The sequence below is a fragment of the Falco biarmicus genome, chromosome 5 (assembly GCF_023638135.1).
Source record: "Falco biarmicus isolate bFalBia1 chromosome 5, bFalBia1.pri, whole genome shotgun sequence".
Classification (NCBI taxonomy): domain Eukaryota; kingdom Metazoa; phylum Chordata; class Aves; order Falconiformes; family Falconidae; genus Falco; species Falco biarmicus.
Genome location: NC_079292.1, coordinates 30,809,519 through 30,829,579, shown reverse-complemented (window position 1 = coordinate 30,829,579; position 20,061 = coordinate 30,809,519). Strand labels below are relative to the sequence as shown.

Sequence of the window (20,061 nt, the reverse complement as noted above, 5' to 3'; positions counted from 1 at the left end):
GCTAATTCCTCAAAGAATCCCCCTTTTGTGAATAAAGCGTCAAGATGGCTGAGAAACTTGCAGGGGATCCATCATGTCTAGTTTTGGTTTTATTTTGCTATTACTACTATTTCAAGAGCAACAGAACTGGAAGGCAGACCACACCTGGCATCCCTGAGGTTCACACACACTGTTTCTGTGAGAAATAAAAAGTTTAAGCCTTCAATAATCCAAAGTATTACTTACCTGGGCATGAATCTAGGCCCCAGATTCATCCAGTTTGAGTTCCACCCACGACCTACACCTAGAAGCTCTTCCTTGCCTGGGTTTTGGTCTTAGGAGAACCACATCAACAGGAAGCCCCTACACAGACTTTGGTGGGACCCTGACTTTGAGCTCATGCTAAGCTCAAGTGCTCTGTGTTGCTCTGAATGTTACTCAACAAGGGGGGGAAATGAATATTATAATTAAGACTTCTATGGGTTTAACTTGATATCCATCCAGTTGCGCACACGAGTGGTGCAACTTTTGGAAGGAGCTACCTCTGTACATGTGGACCTCAAAATAGTAACAAACACAACATGGGGTGCTCTGCTCACCTTGCAAAGTCCAGGTCAGCCTCACGTGACATGGTGATGTTTGTCAGGTTTTGCTGGAGGATGAAGATGTTCCTACACATTTTCTTGATGCCAGATTCACTGATGCGCTTGAAGTAGTGGGCGCCGTTGATAAGAATGCAGGAAATAAGGTGGCCCAAACCTGCAAGGGTGAGGGGGGAAACAAACAATAAAATCACAGGAGGAAGACATTTATTGACAATAATTCATCTTAAAACCAATGAATGAGCACTGTTAAGTGGTACGTGTGAGTTGGAACAGGAGATACACTGGACTGTATCTTGAAACAGCCCTCTGTATTGTCCCTGTATATTTTAAGAGAACTTTCCACAAGGTTTCCTTCTTTAGAAAAAATATTAAACTGCCCCAAAACACTACGAACACTCAAAGTTGCATTATCATAGACACTGATACTTCCACAGCACTTCCAGATTTATAATGAGGCTTTGCAAGATGTCCCTTTCAGTTCCCCTCTCTGGGCAGAGCAATGGACCGCTCCTAAAAAATCATAGTATTTTAATCTGTTATCAAAGGTGGTATTTTTCCCTGGTAAACTCACAGTCTGCAAGAGCAGAAATTAACTGCTTTTCAATGTGCTTGATGTACAACCTCTCTCTGATGAGTCCTGAACAGTTTCTTGTGTCTGAATAATGTCTCCATCCTTCCTCTGCTACTGAAGGACACAGCCGGCTGCTAAAAGTCACAGCCACCCCGAAAAGGATGTATCCATTCATGTGGCATTACAAAGAGCAAAAACTCCAGCCTGATTCCCTCAGTACACAGGTCTGTACAGGACTAGATGTCAATTAAAAGTCTGAATTAAGAAAATATGTTCACGTATAGGTAACCATCATGGGGTATATATAAATCCCAAAACTGGGCTTAAGAGGTGCCTATATTTCATGAAGACCATGTGTATGCCTTTCAACTTCATAACTTAGCAAGATGGGAATGGTCCCCATGGCTCTGTGTGGAGTCATTTCACTCTCCTTGAACAGACAAATTAGACCTGAGCTGTAAGGGGAGCTCTACAATGTGCTGGTGACTGCTCAGTTGGCTACGGATTCACACAGCTCAGAAGATATCTGATTAAAAAACGCTCCAGCAGTAGCTACATGGGTTTGTGGAGGGACATACCCAGATACTGAAAGCCACCTCCAGGACTGGTAAGCAGTGGCCAAAATAAGGCTATGTAGGCTTGCAAAGCCTTCATCCCTGCTGATATGTTATATTGGGCAATTGGCACCTCTCCAGTTCCTACCTTCTCCTGACTGAACACCACCGCATTAAAAAAAAAAAAAAAAGTATCCTGGCACGCAGGCAAGAGAACTGTGTGAACACCACAAATAAATATAGAGGAGGTGAACCAAAACATGATTTATATTCTCCAAGGTAATCACGACAGATGAGACATCAGAAGAGCTAATGTTCTCTAAATTTAATTTTAGAAATGGAGTAACTACACTTCGGGTAGGAACTGCGCCATAATAGAGCTGTGCTTGTAATACACACACATGCCCTACGGCTTCCTGAGGAAGAACTGCCCTGCATGTACATCAGCTTAGTGCCTTCCTACTCAGCACAGGCCCACTCTCCTATTCAGCCAGATACGTTCAGACATGGTATGGAGGCAACAGGGGTTTTGAGTGCCCTGTGTTTGTGTGAGTCTCACTTATCAATCTGCTGTAGGTGGTAAAAGTGCCACAGCCTGCCTTACCCCAAAAAGGGATATTGTTGAGCTTTGGGATGAGAATGAAAAATCATTTCATAAGAACCAAACTCTTATGGTAAATGCCTGACCTTCAAAGATATACTGGAACTTGTGCTGCTGAAGGCTGGCGCTCATGGCTTCCTCGATAGCACTGATGTCCTTATTGAGCCGGACAACGAGGGGGTCATAGTCCATACTCTCCACGTTGGCGACGATGGCATAGTTCCCTTGTTTAGCCAGTGGGATCAGGTAGTGGAAGCAATGAACTCTGCGAGACAGAAATATTCCAATGCAACAACCCCAATGTTAAAATATCAGTGGATATGCAAAGTGTTGCCTCCTCATTTTCCTTCTAATGTTCAAGATACTAAAAAATAACAACAATTTTAAGAAATGGGTGGCTATGTCTGTATTAAATGCATTCTCCTCTTGCCATTGTCCTGTCTTGAGAGGTGAATACAAGGGACCATTCATTAACAGATTCAACCTACATCATCCCAGTAAAATGCCAAATGTCTTTTCACAAGGTTCTCCAATCTCACACATGCTGGTTCAGCAGCACCTCAATACCGATGCTCAAATAAGAACTACTTCTACACACCATGAAGACCTAGTAACAGTTATAAATGGCAGGACAGAGCCAGGGGACATGAAACAATAATTAGCAGGCCAAGGTTGTGCCTATTCCCAAGCATTTAACACTATTGCAACTTTTTTCTTTTCTGTTCAGCTGCCTAGTAGGGTCATACGCAATGTGCTTGGGCATCATCCCGCCATCGAAGGAGAAATTCTGTACATTCAAATCACCTATCTGCAAAAAACTGGAATTATGAAATTTATCTCGAACTTATAGAGGAAAGTGCTATATCCATCAAAGTCGGTAACAAAAATTCTACTTTTGTAATTCCTGTGTTTCACCCACATCACTCAGTGGGGACAGGAGGTTGGTTGGGTTCTTCTGAATTTCACCTGTCAGGGAAACATGGCCAAATTACAGCCTGGGTGAAATATCCCTTGCATTCGAAGCATAGCTCAGCATCAGCACACTGAGACAGAAAGTTCACACCATACTGACCCAAGCAGCAGGGAGTTATGTTGTGGTGGGAGAAGCTGTGATGGTATGCCCTGGCTTTCATGTCCCCTGTCCTCCTGGAAAACATCCTTGAGGTGGCCTTCACAAGCAAGTTCAATTTAGGGCAATTCCAAGAGTAAAAATAAAACATCTTTTTATACTTTGCAGTGCCTGCAAATACCATAACAGACGTTAAGTGATCTAAAACTCCACTGTTATTTGTAACAAAAGAAATGGTTAATGATCTGAATGTGCCAAAAGGCTTTGTTTAAGGAAGCAGATATAAATCCAAGGAGCAGCATCTCAGTGACTGCTGTCTTCAGGTTATGCCCACATGGTACTGAAGGAGAAGAAGCTGACACCAGGCTGGTGCCAACCTGCATCTGGCAAAGCTGTGAATGAACTGGGGGCCCTAAGGGAGGAGAAAGGGGGGGGATAACTGCATCATCTCAAATTAGCTTTGCTGTTTGGTGGTGTTTTCTTAGACTGCACCTGCAACAGCAAGAGGCCAGATGAATTCCCAGACTCTTTACAAATGTGCTCTGAGTGCCTGCTCAAAGCACAGGGTTTCTATGAATGAATACACATTGTACTATGCACCTTGGAAATGGCATTGATCGAGGGAACCGTTGTAGGAAGTTGCAGAGAAACCTGCTAGTAAAGGCTGTCAGAGGGACTGGGATTTTAATCTGTTACTGCAGGTGGCTGCAAATGCAGAGTGATGAATGTAAGGAAGCACCCATCCCGCTGGGCATTTTCGTGGTTTTAGTGTCTCTCTTTCTCAATCCTTTCCACCTGCTGCACAGAGTAGCACGGTTTGGTGTATTTACAGCATCAAAGTGGGGCTCCTGTTAGAAGCACTAGACGGGGTGGGCAACAGTCTGCTCTAAAACAACATGAATTTTTTTTCCTGAATTACATTTGCACTTAATTTTGCTTAACCCAAATGTGATGGAAAGCCACAGAGGACTGAGGCCAGAAACACCTTCAGGCTGATGCCCATACCAGGAATCCTGCTACCTTGGGCATCACCTCGTATTACACCACAGCTGGAAAACTGCTGCATTTCCATACGTTAACAATCTTTTCCTCAAATCCTTCAAAGCCCAGCTCATCTGTGATGCCTGTAATCAAGTGGCCAGCAGATGATGGATAGCAGGTTGAAGGACTGCTGACAATAACTAATGTGTATTTTTTTTTAAAGCTTCATACCGACTTCACCAGAGCTCTGCCTATGTAGACAAGGACACAATATGGCTCAGGATATGTCACAGCAGAACAAACTGATGATCCATCAAGTCTCATTGCCTGTCACTGGCACCCACTTCTATTTGATGCTTCAGAGAAAAGGGAAGCAATGAAAATACACCTGGCCGATTCAATGCGTAAGGGAAAAATGTCTTCCCAGCCCCAGACTGGACAGTTGGCAGGCTAAAGAGAGGGATTTGCTGCCTTTGATCTTTGCATGTGAAGTCAGAGACATCATAAAATTATCCATCCCTTCAAAAAAATCCAGCTGGTTTCCCAGTTTCTGTTAATATTTGAAAAAGTAGTAAGAAAAGCTTCTATTTGCAATCCAAAGCATAGAGGCTAATAAATGTGCCTGTTACACCATTAAAACATCACTGTGTAATTTTCTAAGGACAAAGCCCCTCAAACCCCACATTCTTCCTAGTCTGTGACACATAAGACACAGACCTCCCTAGGAAATTCCACTTTCAGTATCCTGTCTTTGTTCCACATTTTGCCATCTGTGGTGATGGGATCTTGCATTTCTGGACTGACCTTTGATGCTACAGCAGGCAACTATATCTGTCTCAGATGCTGTAGTATGTACTCTGGACACAATCTTAACCTATAGCCTCCTGAGTGCACCTGCAATACTCAAATTCAGGGCTTCTACCTGACTTCCAAATGCAGAACCAGCAGGCAGCGGTCAGCCATCTCTTGAAAAGACCTGGCCAGCTCACTCAAGGTTTGCAGAATCTGCTCAGATGCAGGAAGGTGCTCCATACTGGCATGGCTGTCCTGGCCAGGAGACATGGCTAGCAAGAGAAGATAGTACAAATCAGTGACATACTTCATCAATACTGCTCAGCTTTAGCAACCACAGTATCTTGTCTGTTTCCATCCTAAGTATGTGTGTTTTCTCCCACCTGTGGCTGAGCAATAAGGTCTACAATTTGGGAGTGTATGAAGAAACAAACTGCTTCTGCAATTGATTAAACTCCAAAGTGAATCTGAGGGGTTTAATCAACCACTAGAATACATTTGCTTGGGAAGATACTGGTCTGTGACGAGTATTTCTGTAGCTGTAGAATCCAGGAACATTTATCTTGCTCTGCTCAGAATGAGAACAGAGCTGCTCAGGAGCCAAAGCATGGCACCAACATGAAAGATGTCATTTTTGGTCACCATAGACATCCCATGTAATCTCAAGTGATGGCTGCCCCCATCCCTTCAGAGGCATCTGGGAGGCCTTCTTCATTCTTGTTAATAAAACACAGTTCTTAGGCATTTAAAAAGCAGGCAACACACATGAGTTGGTCATGGACCAACTGTTTCCCTCCCACTGAGACGTCTTTTAAAAAACCTTGAGTTTACCTCAACCATGCAAGCATCACCTCTCTTGGAGAGGTGTCAATGCAGCTATAACTCTGCAGCCTTCATCCCTTAATATTTTATCAAAGTGTTTGAACCCTGAACCTTCTCCCCTGCAACAAAAATTGCTGCCACTCGAGCTAAAGAAGCAGCTTCCCTAACAAGATTAACACACTGTTATCATATATTCCGCCCTAATTAGAGAAATTGTATCCCAAATATCTGAGTTCAAGTCTATTCAAGCGGCACTTCGGAAATGACTTCCTGCATAGGGTGATTAGCAATGTTTGAAATCAGGCAGCCCTGCTTAGACAACTTGAATTAAATAATGAGACTGCAAGGGATCTCCTGGATCATCAAGTCCAGTCCCCGCAAGTCCTATGTCCCGTGGCCTTGAGTATAAACTTGTGTGCCATATTAAATTTGTTCAGATTTCTACCCTTGCTGACTCCTTCAAAACATCACCTCCCTAACAGTGAAGTTCAAAGTCTGGGATTTAATTTCCAGCCTAAACTTATTCACAATGTTCCATAATTGGTTCTCCATACACCAGCATTATTCTTTGCCTTACAGAGTTCTCCATCTCTGACATCCCAACATAATTGATTAGGTTGGAAAAGACCTTTAACATCACTGAGTCTAACCGTTAACCCAGCACTGCCAAGCCCACCACTGAACCATGTCCCACACCCCACGTCTACACATCTTTTAAGTACTTCTAGGGATGGTGATTCCACCACTTCCCTGGGCAGCCTGTTCTGATGCCTGACAAAAGCAACTCTCTGCACCCCTTCTGGTTTCAATTAATTTGCCTTGAGCACAGGTAACCAGAACCGCATGCTGTGTTTGAGCTGTAACTGGTGCCACAAAGGGACTAGAGCTTTCCTGTCTCCCCTGGGAGTACTCTTTTGCTCTGCCGTATCTGCTTTTCTTACGGTTGCTTCACATTTTCAGCTCGGAGTTGTTCTGTGATAAACCTGAACAATGGAGGTGTGTTATCTGCTGGCTTTAAGAAACATCTCCTCTCTCTTCTCACACTAATGTTAGTTACACGGTAAGCACTTAGCCAGATGCAAACGCAACTCTGCACAGAAAGGATTTGTACATCATCAAGGAACTGTTGACAATAAACTTATCATTTTGATGGAGACTGATTAAGTAAATGTCACTTGCCGCTGTTTGTACAGCCGAAGACCTGCTTTGAAAGAAGAACCTATGCCGAGCTTTGGACTCACTCCTAAAATTAAATACACCTTCAGCTCTAGTCTGAAAGGAAAAAAGGCAAGAAAATGAGATAAAAAGCCCCAACCTATTTTGTGCAAAACAAACTGAAACAGAGGTAAACATACACAAGACAGAACTGTACAGTTAAAGGAGTACGACAAAGCAAAAGGAAAAGATTGCACACAGCAAAGTACCTAATTGTGCATCTAAATGTACTGTGAATTAAACCAGCGAGAAGCATGCACGGGTGAAGCCATGTAAAACATGGCTCCTGGAAGTAGCCTCCTTCAGCAACTCCGCCACAATATTTATTAAATACTTTTTTTAACCAAGGAACATGGTAAAGAAATTCACAGCCTGGCAAATACTGCTGAAAATAATTAACTGGCCTGGAGCGTAAAAAAGAAATAAGGAGGGAAAGTGACAATCCACCCAGTGTGAATAACAAGGATGTCTCCTCCCTAGCACACCCTGACACTCCTCCAAGCCTCTCTACTCACTAAGGTCTCTCCCACAAAGAAAATGAAATCATCAGCGAGGGCATGATGGGCTTATTTACACAGCCTCTAATTTCCAGATAACCGTGTTAAGAAATGATCCTCGGAAGGCACTCTGGAAGAGCTGTTTGTCCAGCTGCCACCCACCTTCCAGCTGTGAGACCGCCAAGTGACATTTGTTTCCCTGGAGGGTAGCAGGACTTGTGGCTCAGGATCAGGTCTAGGCATGCTTATTTAGTCGCAGTAAGAGCAGGAAGCCTCACCTTTATTGGGGGGCTGGGGGGGAATATATTTTTAGTCAAAAATCCTACATTTTGAGAAGTTTCTATCAGCCTCACTCTTGGAGATGGACTTGCTGCAAGAATCATCCCTCTTTGGCAGCGCTGGGGCTGCAGCCTCTGGTTTGATCATGCCAGCTCGCTCCAGTGATGCTTCTCTGCAAGCAGTGGAGATGGATGGACCCATTATCCAAAATGCAATAGTCAGCTTATTTCTGCAGTGGAGAGATACACGCACAATTTTTCTACTCTCCAGAATTAATTTATAGCAATTTAAGTGAAGCTGTAACTGTATTTGTCAGTGGAGATAAGAGGAGGAGGAGGGAGATGGGGACAATCTGCTCCTTATTTAAAGCCAGAGCACTGAAGTCCTTCTGGGTGTTCAGAACTGCTGTGGCGGGGAGGAGGGTCCATTGCTGGATCGGGGGGTGCATACCAATTTCTCCCATGCACTATGAGGACACCAAAGTGTACTTTTGCTTTTCAAGACCAAAGGAAGCCTTTCAGAGCCCATCAATTTTCCTTTCTCCATCTTTGGACATCCAGAAAGTATTCACAGCCAACAAGAATATCCCATTTCTTTTAAGTGTCACTCAAGACAGTTTTACTCCATCATCCCTGGCAACACAAACCCACAGAAGGAGCTGTAGCAGCAAAAAAAAAAAAAAAAAAAAAAAAAAGGAAAAAAAAATCAGAGCCTAAATTACTAAAAGGCCTTGAATAAAAAATGTAATTTGGGGCTGGCTTTGGAGTTGGCCAGTTCTATGGACAACGGGAGATCCTGCATTGCACAGTTAACCCACCACAGCACACTCTGAGCTCTCTGCCCAAAGAGAGAGGTATTTCCGACCAAAATACTGGAAAAGCTAAACAGCAGATCAGCATCCATCCACTCTTCCCCTTCTGCTCCTTCATAACCTATTTACACCAAGTTGAACATGAGTGCTCCTGGCCAGCAAAATACCCAACAGCTGGGTAAGCAGTGGCCATCACCTTGCTCCCTTGGGCCTTATCATCTTGCAGCCTTAACAGATGAATTTCATTTGTCTTAAGTGAGCTTCCCATGACGCTGGATAACAGTTACGGTTTTGTTTGGGATTTCTTCTAGTTTGCTGTAAGCACAGCCAAGATATCTCACTCCAAGGAGAAGGAATGTTTCATTCCAGCAAACCCAAGAAAAATAAACTTAACACACTCGTTGTCACCAATGATTTCAATCATTTGGCAATTCAATGCTGCGCTGGTGCCTCTTGACAGATTGTGCCTTGTAAATCGATGGATGTAAATTACCAGACCTCTGGAATATTAAACAAAACCTGCCGCGTTGCCCATAAACAAACCTCTGTAACCAATCAAGGTCTACAATAGCACGTCTTGCCTGCTCCCTGCTTGAGCAGAGTGACTGCTAACAGATTTGAATGATTTAATAGCGCACAGAGAAAAATCAATCTAAGGTTACAGGCTCTGCCTTGGCACTGGTGCAACCTGAACCTGAGAAATAAACCTCCAACATGCTCAGGCTTTGCATAGCACTATGCACATTTGCTTTACAGGGGAAATGGGAAAGGCTCACTGAGAAATTTTACAAGTCTGCTGGAGAAAAAACCCTCCTATTTGGAAAAGACATGCAGTATGAAACGCTTGCGGTGCCCCACAGGTAACATCAGGGACCAGTTCACAGCTTTAAAAATTTTAATTTCTTACTCCCTTCCTCTCTAGAAGAGGAAACTCTACAAATAATCGTAAATACACACACAGAAAGGGAAATTTGTTATGGGTTACATGCTGGACCACACCTTTAGAGACTCAGGGTTAACTTTTCTCTCTGCTGGAGACTTTTCTGCAGATCTCATGCACTGCTTTCTCCTTCTGTGCTTTAGTTCCTGGCATGTAAAACCTGGATAATGTGGTTTTATCCATCATTGCAATCCAAGCTGACTCTTGAGTTTCCACGTCTCCTGTTCCTACAGCTTTTAGCATCACGAGGTGATGATGCCACTGGGAGACAAAATCACTACTCTAACATCAACAAGAAAGAAGATTATCTGGTTATTTAAAGGAAAAAGCATTAGGTGAAGTTGGGCAGAATTAGATATGTGACTATGTGGGGTTTTTAAAGAGAGTTAAGACTATGGCACTACAGTATGCACATTAGATACAACATGAAGGACTTATTTTGGTGAGATTTCTGAAGACAGACATATGCCAGGAGACCTCTGTCTTTCGAAACCACACAGCAGAAGGAACCTAATATTTTTTAAAATAGGTCACCATGAAAAAAACACCTCTCTCTGTTAAACCACGGTCCGACAATCTGGGCCAGAACCAAGTAAAGGAAAGCTGCAGCTATAGTGATGCTCGTGAACAAGGGCTTTGTGAGGTGACAAGCAAGGGCTTTGCAAGGTGACAGGTACATTGCCAAGATGCCCACAGCCTCACTGAAAGTTGACACAAGTGGCATGGAGCATCGCCTCCATGCAGCTGTATGGGGATGGCTGCATTCAGCTGCAGGAGCTGGGAGGTATGTTAGAACTTGCTGGAGATTAAGAAGCCTAAATAACCAAAAAGAACCAGACAAAGCAAATCAACTCAAATGATTTTCTCTCTGTGGGGATAAATACCAGGACCCTGCTCTCAAGCCACTTTCCTTTTTTGTGGTTACATATCTTTCCTCCCACTTTGATCTCTCACCACTCTTGAGATGTTGTCTCGATCTAATTTAGAGCTTAAGCTCTCTGAGGAGCAGGGAACTTCTCTTTTTATCCTCTTGCAAAGCACTGTGCACACCTGTGGTGCTTGAGAAATAATGAACAACAACAACTATATGCAACCCATATGGCCACTTGGACTGGTTTCTCACTGCAGGAGTATTAGTTGAAGCTCTAAGGCATAGATCACTCACTGCCTACCTCCAAATTGGTCTGTTTGGAGATCTCAGAGCTGCAGTTTTATAGAAAAGAGCTGGAATGAGTCATAAAATCTGGAACTGGATTTTGATTCTCCCAAAGTTCAAGAGATTCATTTCAGAGCTACAGGAATCAGGAACCAATGTTAGATTTTGGGTTTGACATCCTCCCCCTTCCTTTTCAGAATTGTGAACCTTTGGGCCTCTTAGATATGGCTGAATACTTAGACTATTTATGCAGATATTACTGCATTGCTCCTTTTACCTACACTGTTTTCTTTGTAAATTTTAAATATAGAGAAAAAAAAATCAGTAAGAGCAATGACATCTCCCAAGACTTCCAAGATCATGGAATCATAGAATGGTGCACTGGAAGGGACCTTTAAAAGCCATCTAGTCCAACCTCAATGTATCTGGCACCTAACACTTCGATTTTTGATGTCAGCTGTCATCTTCACACAGGCTCCAAACTGGAAGGCAGTTCCCTAGCCCATGCTAGCCTAGCTGGCAAGGATGGTGACTGCACATCAGTGCTCTGACCTTCTGACTTCCACAGTGACTGGTAAGATTAACTCTTGAGTCCAAGACAAGCTTGTCTCTGTGGCCAGTTGTCTTTACAGACAAGTGCAGGACCCGACAAGCAGAGGTGATGACAGTCAGTGCCTACCTAAGCCAAGCACTGAGTCTCCCATGCAATAGCTGCAACCATCCTCCTTGACTCTGACCCCTGCAAAGCTCTTAGATGTGGAGAACGTTTATCATGCACATGCGGGCTGAGCGCACAGCTGACCATATCAATTGATAGAGAAACACAGGAGAGAACAGGGATTCTTGTTAAAACCAAACAAATGCCAAGAAAGGACATACTTTAAGAGGTCAGGATGTTTCTAACAAGAGATGGGAGAATGGAATTATCTAAATACTCAGCATTGGTCTGGCTCAACTTTTACTGGGATCAATGGCAAAACCATTCACTGGTGCTGTGGGGCAAAGGTATGCCAACACTGAAAGGACAAGCAGAAGTAAAGAGAAAACAAGCTCAGGAAGAGTTTCTCATTATTATTACTCATAGAAAATTACTAGTAATGAATCCTGTTCTTTAGCAGAGGCAACCAGGACTGTATGGGAAGATACTAAAGGAAGGGATTTTCCCTTGCAAATCTTGAGGTTCTGAGGAGGATGGAGAAGGAAGGAGAACTTTGACCAAAATCTGTGAAAGGCAAGACATAACTGAAGGCTGACATTAGGAGCTTCCTTCCATGCCTCTCTGCCCATCACTCTGTGTTAAAATTCCAGTGTGGGAGAGGGGACAAGGCAGTATGCTGGAAAAAAGCATCATGACCCCATTTGCGATGAGTGGTGATAAGCAGGCTGGGTTGCAGTCTCCATCAGTTCGGTAAACACTAATGATGAGAAGAGCACAGACTGTCGCTGGTGATAAAGAACAGGCTAAACACTCTATTAGTTTTTCATTTTGTGAATTAATGTTTTTTATGGCGTGTGTACACTCGCTAGTTAATGAATTGTCTCGTTAGAGCTGCCTGTGGAGTTTCTGGTCTGCCTCTGCTGGCAGGCATAAATTTCACAAGAAAATTAGCACTTTTAAAAAGGCAATAACTCCTCTAAAAGTGGTTTGTTTTCCATTACTTTTTGCAAATATGCAGCCTCAGGAAAAGGATTATTGGGGGAACAAAGGTGTCTCCGAGCTAGAGGGGTAGGGAAGAAGTATGGTGGGAGGTTCTAGCTCTATTGTACGATAAGCCTCTGGAAGGTCTGGTTGCTCAACACTTTTCTTTAAGCACTTTGCATTCAGGTCTGGAAAAAATCTGAATGTAAACAAAAAGAATGCACAACCTCTTGGTTCATTTATAAAACTCTGAAGAGCAGGTTTTCTTCACTGAAGGATGCAAAATTGTGCAGGTGCAGCTAAGAGCAGGAGAGCTGTCACAGTTGACGACTTTCAGTCTGGAAGGATCTCTTCGGCAAGTCCAGAGTTTGCTGTTTCAGTGCTTCTCAACTGCAAAAACTATTCTGTGTTAAATTTTTCTGGTTTTACTTATTTATAAGGTAACTTTCCCCTTCCTACTTCTCTCAGAAATATTATTTCTTGGTCTGAATTCTATTAGCTCAGAAGTGACTTGATTTAGAAAGCTTAGTAAAAACCATACATCTGCAATGGAAAGTGTTTTTTGCCTGTTCAGTGTTTCCCACCCTTCTCTGTGCTTGGTCAGCCAGAATTAGCCACGTGCTTCACCTAATTTTCATTAAAGATGGCAAAACCACAGCTTCAGCGAAGTCAACGGAGACACTTCCATCAATCGACACAGAGCCAAACTGATTTCTTTACCCATTTGTCACTAGTTTCAATAGGCAGAGAAGACCTTTTATAAACTGTCAACATTTGTGAATGAATGAGCAAAAATGAATGGAAGGAAAACAGAAAACCTGAAGGCCAGATGCTTTGTTCAAGGCAGTGTTTCCTCAGAGCTGATGGAGATAATTTTAGCTCAACTGCTAATAAAGAATGCTTCACAGCATTCAGCATAAACATGTACGTATCATCAAAATAATGATACTTTAATGGTATCTGACTCAGAGCACGGTGGCTGTGCCATTAACTCACTGGCGAGCACTAAGCAGGAATGCTGGGCATTTGTGAAAACTAGAGAAAAATCCACATAATGTGAATCGAGGCAGAGGGAAACAACAGGCATTTATGTACTGACTTCATGGAAGACTCTACACTGCTCTTAGGATGTGTCCTACGTGAATTAAAATGATTAATTTTTTGGCAGCTAAACACATAAGGACGATGAGCTTTGGCCACATGCTTGGATTAATATTAAAGAAGTCCCCAAACCTATAAAGAGCTGTCAACCTGCACATAAGGCTTCCTCAGAAACAGAAAAGAAAAAGCAGTGATTGGTATTAGAACACTTACAAAGCAGCATAACTGAACCTGGAACTAGAAAGTGAGGGATCAAGATGTTTTAAGGGAGGGATCAACTGAGCCAAGAAAGGGAGTGATGCTTAAAATCATCTGAGATTCCACTTAATTTCCCTTGCACACACAAGCATAAATTTAACTTCTTCCTTTCTTTCCTCAGAGTCCTCCATTGAGGCGGTATTGAGCTGCACCTTGGCAATAAATGCCCTCAAAACATCATTGCACAATTTCTCTGGGTAGACATCCAAAGAGGGACATATTCCCCAGGGACTTAAAACTGCCAGTCTACTGGACTTGCCAGAAGAGCAAGGACCAGTAGTCCTGAAGTCCTGAAATCAGTGTCCTGATGCCCAGGAGCAAAACTGCTCTTCTTTGCAAGAGGCAGGGACAAGGTAAAGAAAAGTACTGAAAATAAATACAGTTCAGCAGAAACCTTAAGGATCCCTTTTTTTGACTGTTGACAATTAGATAAAAGTGTTTTGGGGGCTCTTTGTTTTTAATAGATTGGTTTGCAAAGCAAGAAGAGGAGCAGCAGAGAGGCTTGTGCTGGAAGACAAACAAGAATGAATGAGCCTTGTCCAGAAGGATATAGACGAAAGTGTCAATATGAATATCCATGGGAACAACAAAGGGTTTTCAAATGTAGGCTGACGGATGGGAAACACACAGAATCTACTCACAGGAAAAGAGACAAGCACAGAGATGACCTTAATGTCAGCAGGAACATCAGTTACATTTTGCATCAGCTGCATCAGACTCACAGTCTGACTTCTCCACAACTTCTGCTTATTTACTGTTATGTGTCCCTGCGCATGGCAGGGGGGTTGGAAGTAGGTCCCTTGCCTTTAAGGTCCCTTCCAACCCAAACGATTCTGTGATTCTGTGATTTTCAAGAGTCACTTCCCCCAAGTCCCACACAAATACAGAATGACCCTATAGCCCATGCACCGTGGAGAATTGACTCACTGGTGACATCAATGATTGACCATACTTTTGGGCCCGCTCACCGAGTTTTGAAAATGATTTTGCCCCTTCCCCAGTGTGGTAAGCCACCACCTCTAACAAACCAAAGAGAGGCAGGTGGACTTACTGCTATTAATCTTTGACACCAATGAGTCATTTTCTTCAGAAGAGATCCTAACACATTGAACCAACTGGAGTGGAGAGCAAGCTCTTCGGAGTTATTTCCAGAAAATCCTTGATTTGCTGGTATCACTCGTGAGGGTTCCTCATTGTAAAATGGTTTGAAAGCACTGCTAATTAGGTCACTTATTTACATGACAGTCCCCTGCGTTTAAGGCTGGTGGGTGGGAGGAAAGAAAGATGGAACAAGAGTAATTAGTGTAATCATGACGATAAGCTAAGTGCTGACCCCACAGCACCAGATCAATACTGGGATTGCATCACGGTGGTGTGCCTATTCTGTGAGATAAAGAACCATAAATGCTGAGCATCCAGATCAGGAAAACAACATCTCATTTTCTAACCATTAAATATTTGATGTAAAGCATTGAGGCTGGGGAAAGCTGCAACCACTAATCCATAAGAACAGCTTCGCTGCAGACATTCAAGGAAAAAAAGAAGGCGCTGAAAGGCACTAGGAGATCACTTTGACAAGAAAACAAGAGCTTTCAGTTGTCTGATGACTGTATGGTTTCAGTCCCTGAGATTCAGTAAAGCAGACCCCTTTTTTTTTTTTTGCCAAAGTTATTAAAAAAAAATCTCTTAATACTCAGGTTTGCCAAAACAGCTATTTTGTCTTCACAAGGTTAACAGTTTTCTGCTGGTCTTGAAGGTTAGTCTTAACACTTTGCTGTCCCAAATAAATTTTCCATGGTTTCAATACTCCAAAACCCAACTCAGCTAAGATGGTACCAGCTGGACTCTCGTCTGCGGCCTAAATAGCTCTGCTCAGATCCTGGTCAGCTTCAGCTGGTGTTAAGAGACCGACAGACACAGCTTTGCTTTTGGATTCAAGACAATTTTGCTGAATTAGCACTTAAGAGGGGGAAAAAATAATCCCATTTTGATATCTTGGGTCAATCCATTCAATCTGGAGGCTCTCTGGGAGAAAACACATCCAACAGTATTGCTGATAGAGCTTTTATGAGCCTTTTATCAATGAACCCAAGAGCCAAGTCAAGATATCGATGGATATTTAATATTCCCTCTCAAAAGTCTTCTGAAAGGCCTCTGCACTCTGACACTGGTTCCCCCATTAGGCTTTTACCATTCAGTATGGAGTAACACCAGGTGACATGATGCATCTGCTGAACACATGGTCTAAATATTAGCTAGGAGTCTCCAGCCTGTTTGTAGCAGCTTTAACATAAATATGAGTACATTTGTAGCTTCTATCAAAACTACAAATGGCAATTAGTCAGCAGGTGATCACAGATGGTTTGGTTTGGACTTCACAGGTCCACATTTTACTGTGGCTGAGGATGACAAAGCTTTCCTGTCGTTGCTCAAGGGGAGTCCCACCTGGGGAAATACATGACTCGAGGCAGGTATCTCATTTCTTGATTAAAAACCAGCCCCAAGCATGCATGTGCAATGGTGGGATTTGTAGCAGTGAGGAGATGACATTGGTCATCTCTGCAGCATCCCAGAGATGTCAATGCAGGAACAGGCTGAGCTGTGGGACTGACCAGAGGGAGCCGTGTGGATATGAGTCACAGCACTGCGGATAAGACGCCCAAGAAGATCTTTTCCTTTTGGCTTCCTGTGGTTCTCCTCCAAACCAACTATATCTGAATGAAGGTGTCCAAATCGTTTTGAACCAGCCGTTCCCAGACCAAATTAATACACTCTAGCCAGGTGCAGGGCTTGACATCCTGACCTTACTGCAGGACTACCCACATTCATGTGAACTTGTGGCCAACTCGGGATGGATGGGGTGAACTTGCGTTCATCTGTAAAACACATCGTAGACACAAACTGAGTTAATACGATCCTGATCAAACAGTTTGCAAGGCAGAGGTGGGAAGGATCACCCCAGGACACCAGATCTCCAATCAATGTGTGCACAGCTATAACATGGAAAAAGACATTATGGATAATCATACTATGAATGTTCAGAGCACCTAAGAAGGGGATCTGACTATGTTTTGAGCATCTGCAGAAGAGCACCAACTGTTCTGTTACTGGAACAGGAAAAAAAGCATTGGAAAATGAGACTGCTTAAGCAGCTAAAATGGAAAGCTGTCATTTAGACTAAGTTATATTGAAGCAACAGATAACCATCAAATAATACAAGCACTCACGATTTATCTTTTAAAAGTTATTGGCAGATGTTTTGCATTTGTTAGAAATTTGCAGCTTTTCCTGTTTTAGAAAGACATTTACTTTTGTTGCAATAATAAAGCAACAGCATTCACTAAGTCCTTCTCCTGCGTGAGGTCAGGCACATGTTGATCATCTTTAATCTGGCTTTTAAACAAGGTTCTCTATTAATAGATCTCTACAAAAAAAGTTCCCCATGAGCAATCAATACAGCAAGACGTGTTACAAGTTCAGTGACAGAAAAAAACCCCAAGCTCCAGCTTGAAGTATAGCCCCATTTCAGAGCTGAATTCAGTTCATTAGAAACACTGGGGTTAAACACAAAGACCCATCTAAGTTCACCACCGCTGTGTGGCCTGACTACAAAATGAAAGGCATCAATTTTACCACTGCATTGAGCCTGATTTTCATTTGTACCGAGACCCCTTTACACCACCCTGTCAGCAGAAAGGGGCCTTAAAGTGACAGTAAATTATAGCTCCTTTACTCTGGCAAAGTGGTATAAAGGGGCTCCACCATCAATTTAAAAAGGCATTGCTTTCTTGAGTGTTGCAGGATGCTTTCTATTAGCCATCAAAGCCTTTTTTGGTATGAGGAGGCTTACAAAGCCAGGCAAAAGGGGATGCTGACCCTCAGGGTGCAAAGTGGTCCAGGATAGTCTTATCCCATAATGGCCTTCACTAACCTTTTCAAAGTATTTTGAGATCCATGGTCAGAAAATGTGATGCAAATTCTCAGCATTAGCATTAATAAGAGCCAGCCAGTGACAGATTGCTGCAGTATTTGTTAAAAAACTGTAGTACAAACCTTCCGCTGCCATCCCCACCCCCCTCCGATTTTGAAGTTGTAGCTTATCCAAACTGCTGCAAATCTGGAGGTGAAGTGCTGCTCATCTGTAGAAGAAGTGGTGAAGGTATCTTCCATTGCTCTTTGATTCTGGGGTGAAAGCATCCCTGAACAGTAGAAAATAACCTGCTTTGGAAGCACCCTGGATAAAGAAGTTAAGAAGCTGTACTTTTTAGATACTTCAGAAGGGGCAAACTGTCTCTGCACACACTGCAATGCCCCTAAATAAATCTCCTCATTTTATAACATCTTAAATAAACACACAGATCGAACAGCACCCTGATGGTGTTTGTAACTAGACCCAGCTGCCAGGAAAGAGCCACGCTCTTTTTGCAACGTAAACAGATGAAGCCGATGGCTCCTAAGCTTTATTGTTGATGTCCTCATTGTGATTTTACTTCTCAGCACTTCTGCAATTAAATCTGCCTGGTTTGCAACCCCACATGAGATTGAGGCCTCTAATTTGGAAATCACAGGATTACAGTACGATGTGGCAGTGGGAATTAAGAGCGCTACCAAAAATCATTGAGTTCCTGGGTAAAGCTTGTGCCAGTAACAAACTCCACGCTGGCTTTTTCTATGGTACACAGCATGATTTCAATTGCTCAGATGGGTGACAAAAAGAAAGATAAGAATCCAATGGGAACGGACTTCCTTGGGAAGAACAAGAGTGATTTATCTCTCAATCTGCATATTGGCACCTGCATCACTTTGACATATTGACATCACTTAAACACCCTACTTACAGCTGCCACAGTGGGACTGGTGGCAGAGGCAGGGGCAGGAAGACCATGGTCCTGCCTGGAGCTGTCTCTCCACCCCTCCTGGAATACGGCTCGTGTGAAAAGGGGAGGGAGAACTGGAAAGTCATGGTGTGCCAATGGTCTGTGCCAACCCCCCTTTGGAAAGGGAGCGTGGCACTTCCACATTTCTCATTAAACCCGCATGCAGCTGGCTTAACCAAACACCGTAATTAACTCAGTGTCTAATGCAAATCACCAGAGCGGAGACTCAGCTCTGCCAGTGAGCAATTGCAGTTCGTGTCTGTGGAGTGACAAGCAGGTAGCACAGAAACAGCTTCATCCTGTTTATTTTGCTGTGGGTACAGCTTTGCTGACAGCAGCAGGGTTAAGATGTCCTCAAGGGCATGGCAGTCCCAGCGATGGGGTGAGCCCTCCAGAGAAGGTCTCCCATGCATCTCCTCTACTCCTGGGGTGCTTCCCCATAGGGAGGCAGGGTTGAGCTGCAGAGGTTAATTCCAAATGTGTACTTAGATTTTTCCTCAATTACTGAGAGTTTACCTTCTATTTTCTGCCACTGCAGACACAGGATAAGCCTGCTGTCTCGCTGAAGCCAGGTTTGTGTCAAAGACTTTGAATCTTTGCTTTCTAAGGAATCTTTGCTCCAGTGCCAACTTCCAAGGGAGACTAGGGGACAGGGAGGAGCTGGTATTGAAAGTCAAGAGCTGTCACAACTGACAAAGAAATCATTGGTTTAGGTCTGGTTTTAAAAAACAGTATGTTTTGAATCCTTCATGCTTTTGAAGCTCTTCTTCAAGAAAAAGGGTAAGCATGCATGTATGTGTGTGGTTTTCAGATACAGTAAGGTGCTCACCCAACTGCATGAATTCAGGACCTGGGGTGCTCAAAAAGCCAACAAACAGCCCACAATAAAAACACTCAAGAGTCTGTTTCTGTTTGGGCCTTGATATCAATACCCCCCTGACCCAATGCTTCCTCTCAGGAGGCTTCTTGATGCACCTCCTTACTCTGACTAAATATTGAGCCTCAGGATCCATTTCTAAAAAGATTTTCTTTTTCTGGAGAAGACAATGACAGAGGAGGAGGTGTCTTTCTTGACACTATTGCTGGAGTCCTATTTTTCTAGATAAAGCTGTTGAGGTACTAAAATGGTATTATTCTTCATCAAGGACAAGAAAGAGAAAGCACACGCAGCAAGTGAACATGGTACACTGAGCACATCTTTGGGTGGATACAAGAGTATCTACTGATCTATAAACATATGTGGACACATGGTACACATTCAAAAGCTTTCTTACAGTAAGCCATCTAGAAGAGATAGACAATTGTGGTTTATGT

At 43.1% G+C, this 20,061-nt stretch overlaps 1 protein-coding gene across 1 annotated transcript in view; it reads right to left on the bottom strand.

Annotated features, from left to right (window-relative positions):
• EXOC4 (exocyst complex component 4) overlaps positions 1–20,061 on the bottom strand; it is a 408,492-nt gene that overhangs the window by 29,305 nt on the left and 359,126 nt on the right. Inside the window, exons 15-17 of the mRNA XM_056339463.1 lie at positions 5,283–5,424; positions 2,397–2,575; positions 579–738 (exon numbers count right to left, since the gene is read on the bottom strand). Of these exons, the coding sequence (XP_056195438.1) occupies positions 579–738; positions 2,397–2,575; positions 5,283–5,424 (481 nt within the window). The remainder of the gene's footprint in view (positions 1–578; positions 739–2,396; positions 2,576–5,282; positions 5,425–20,061) is intronic.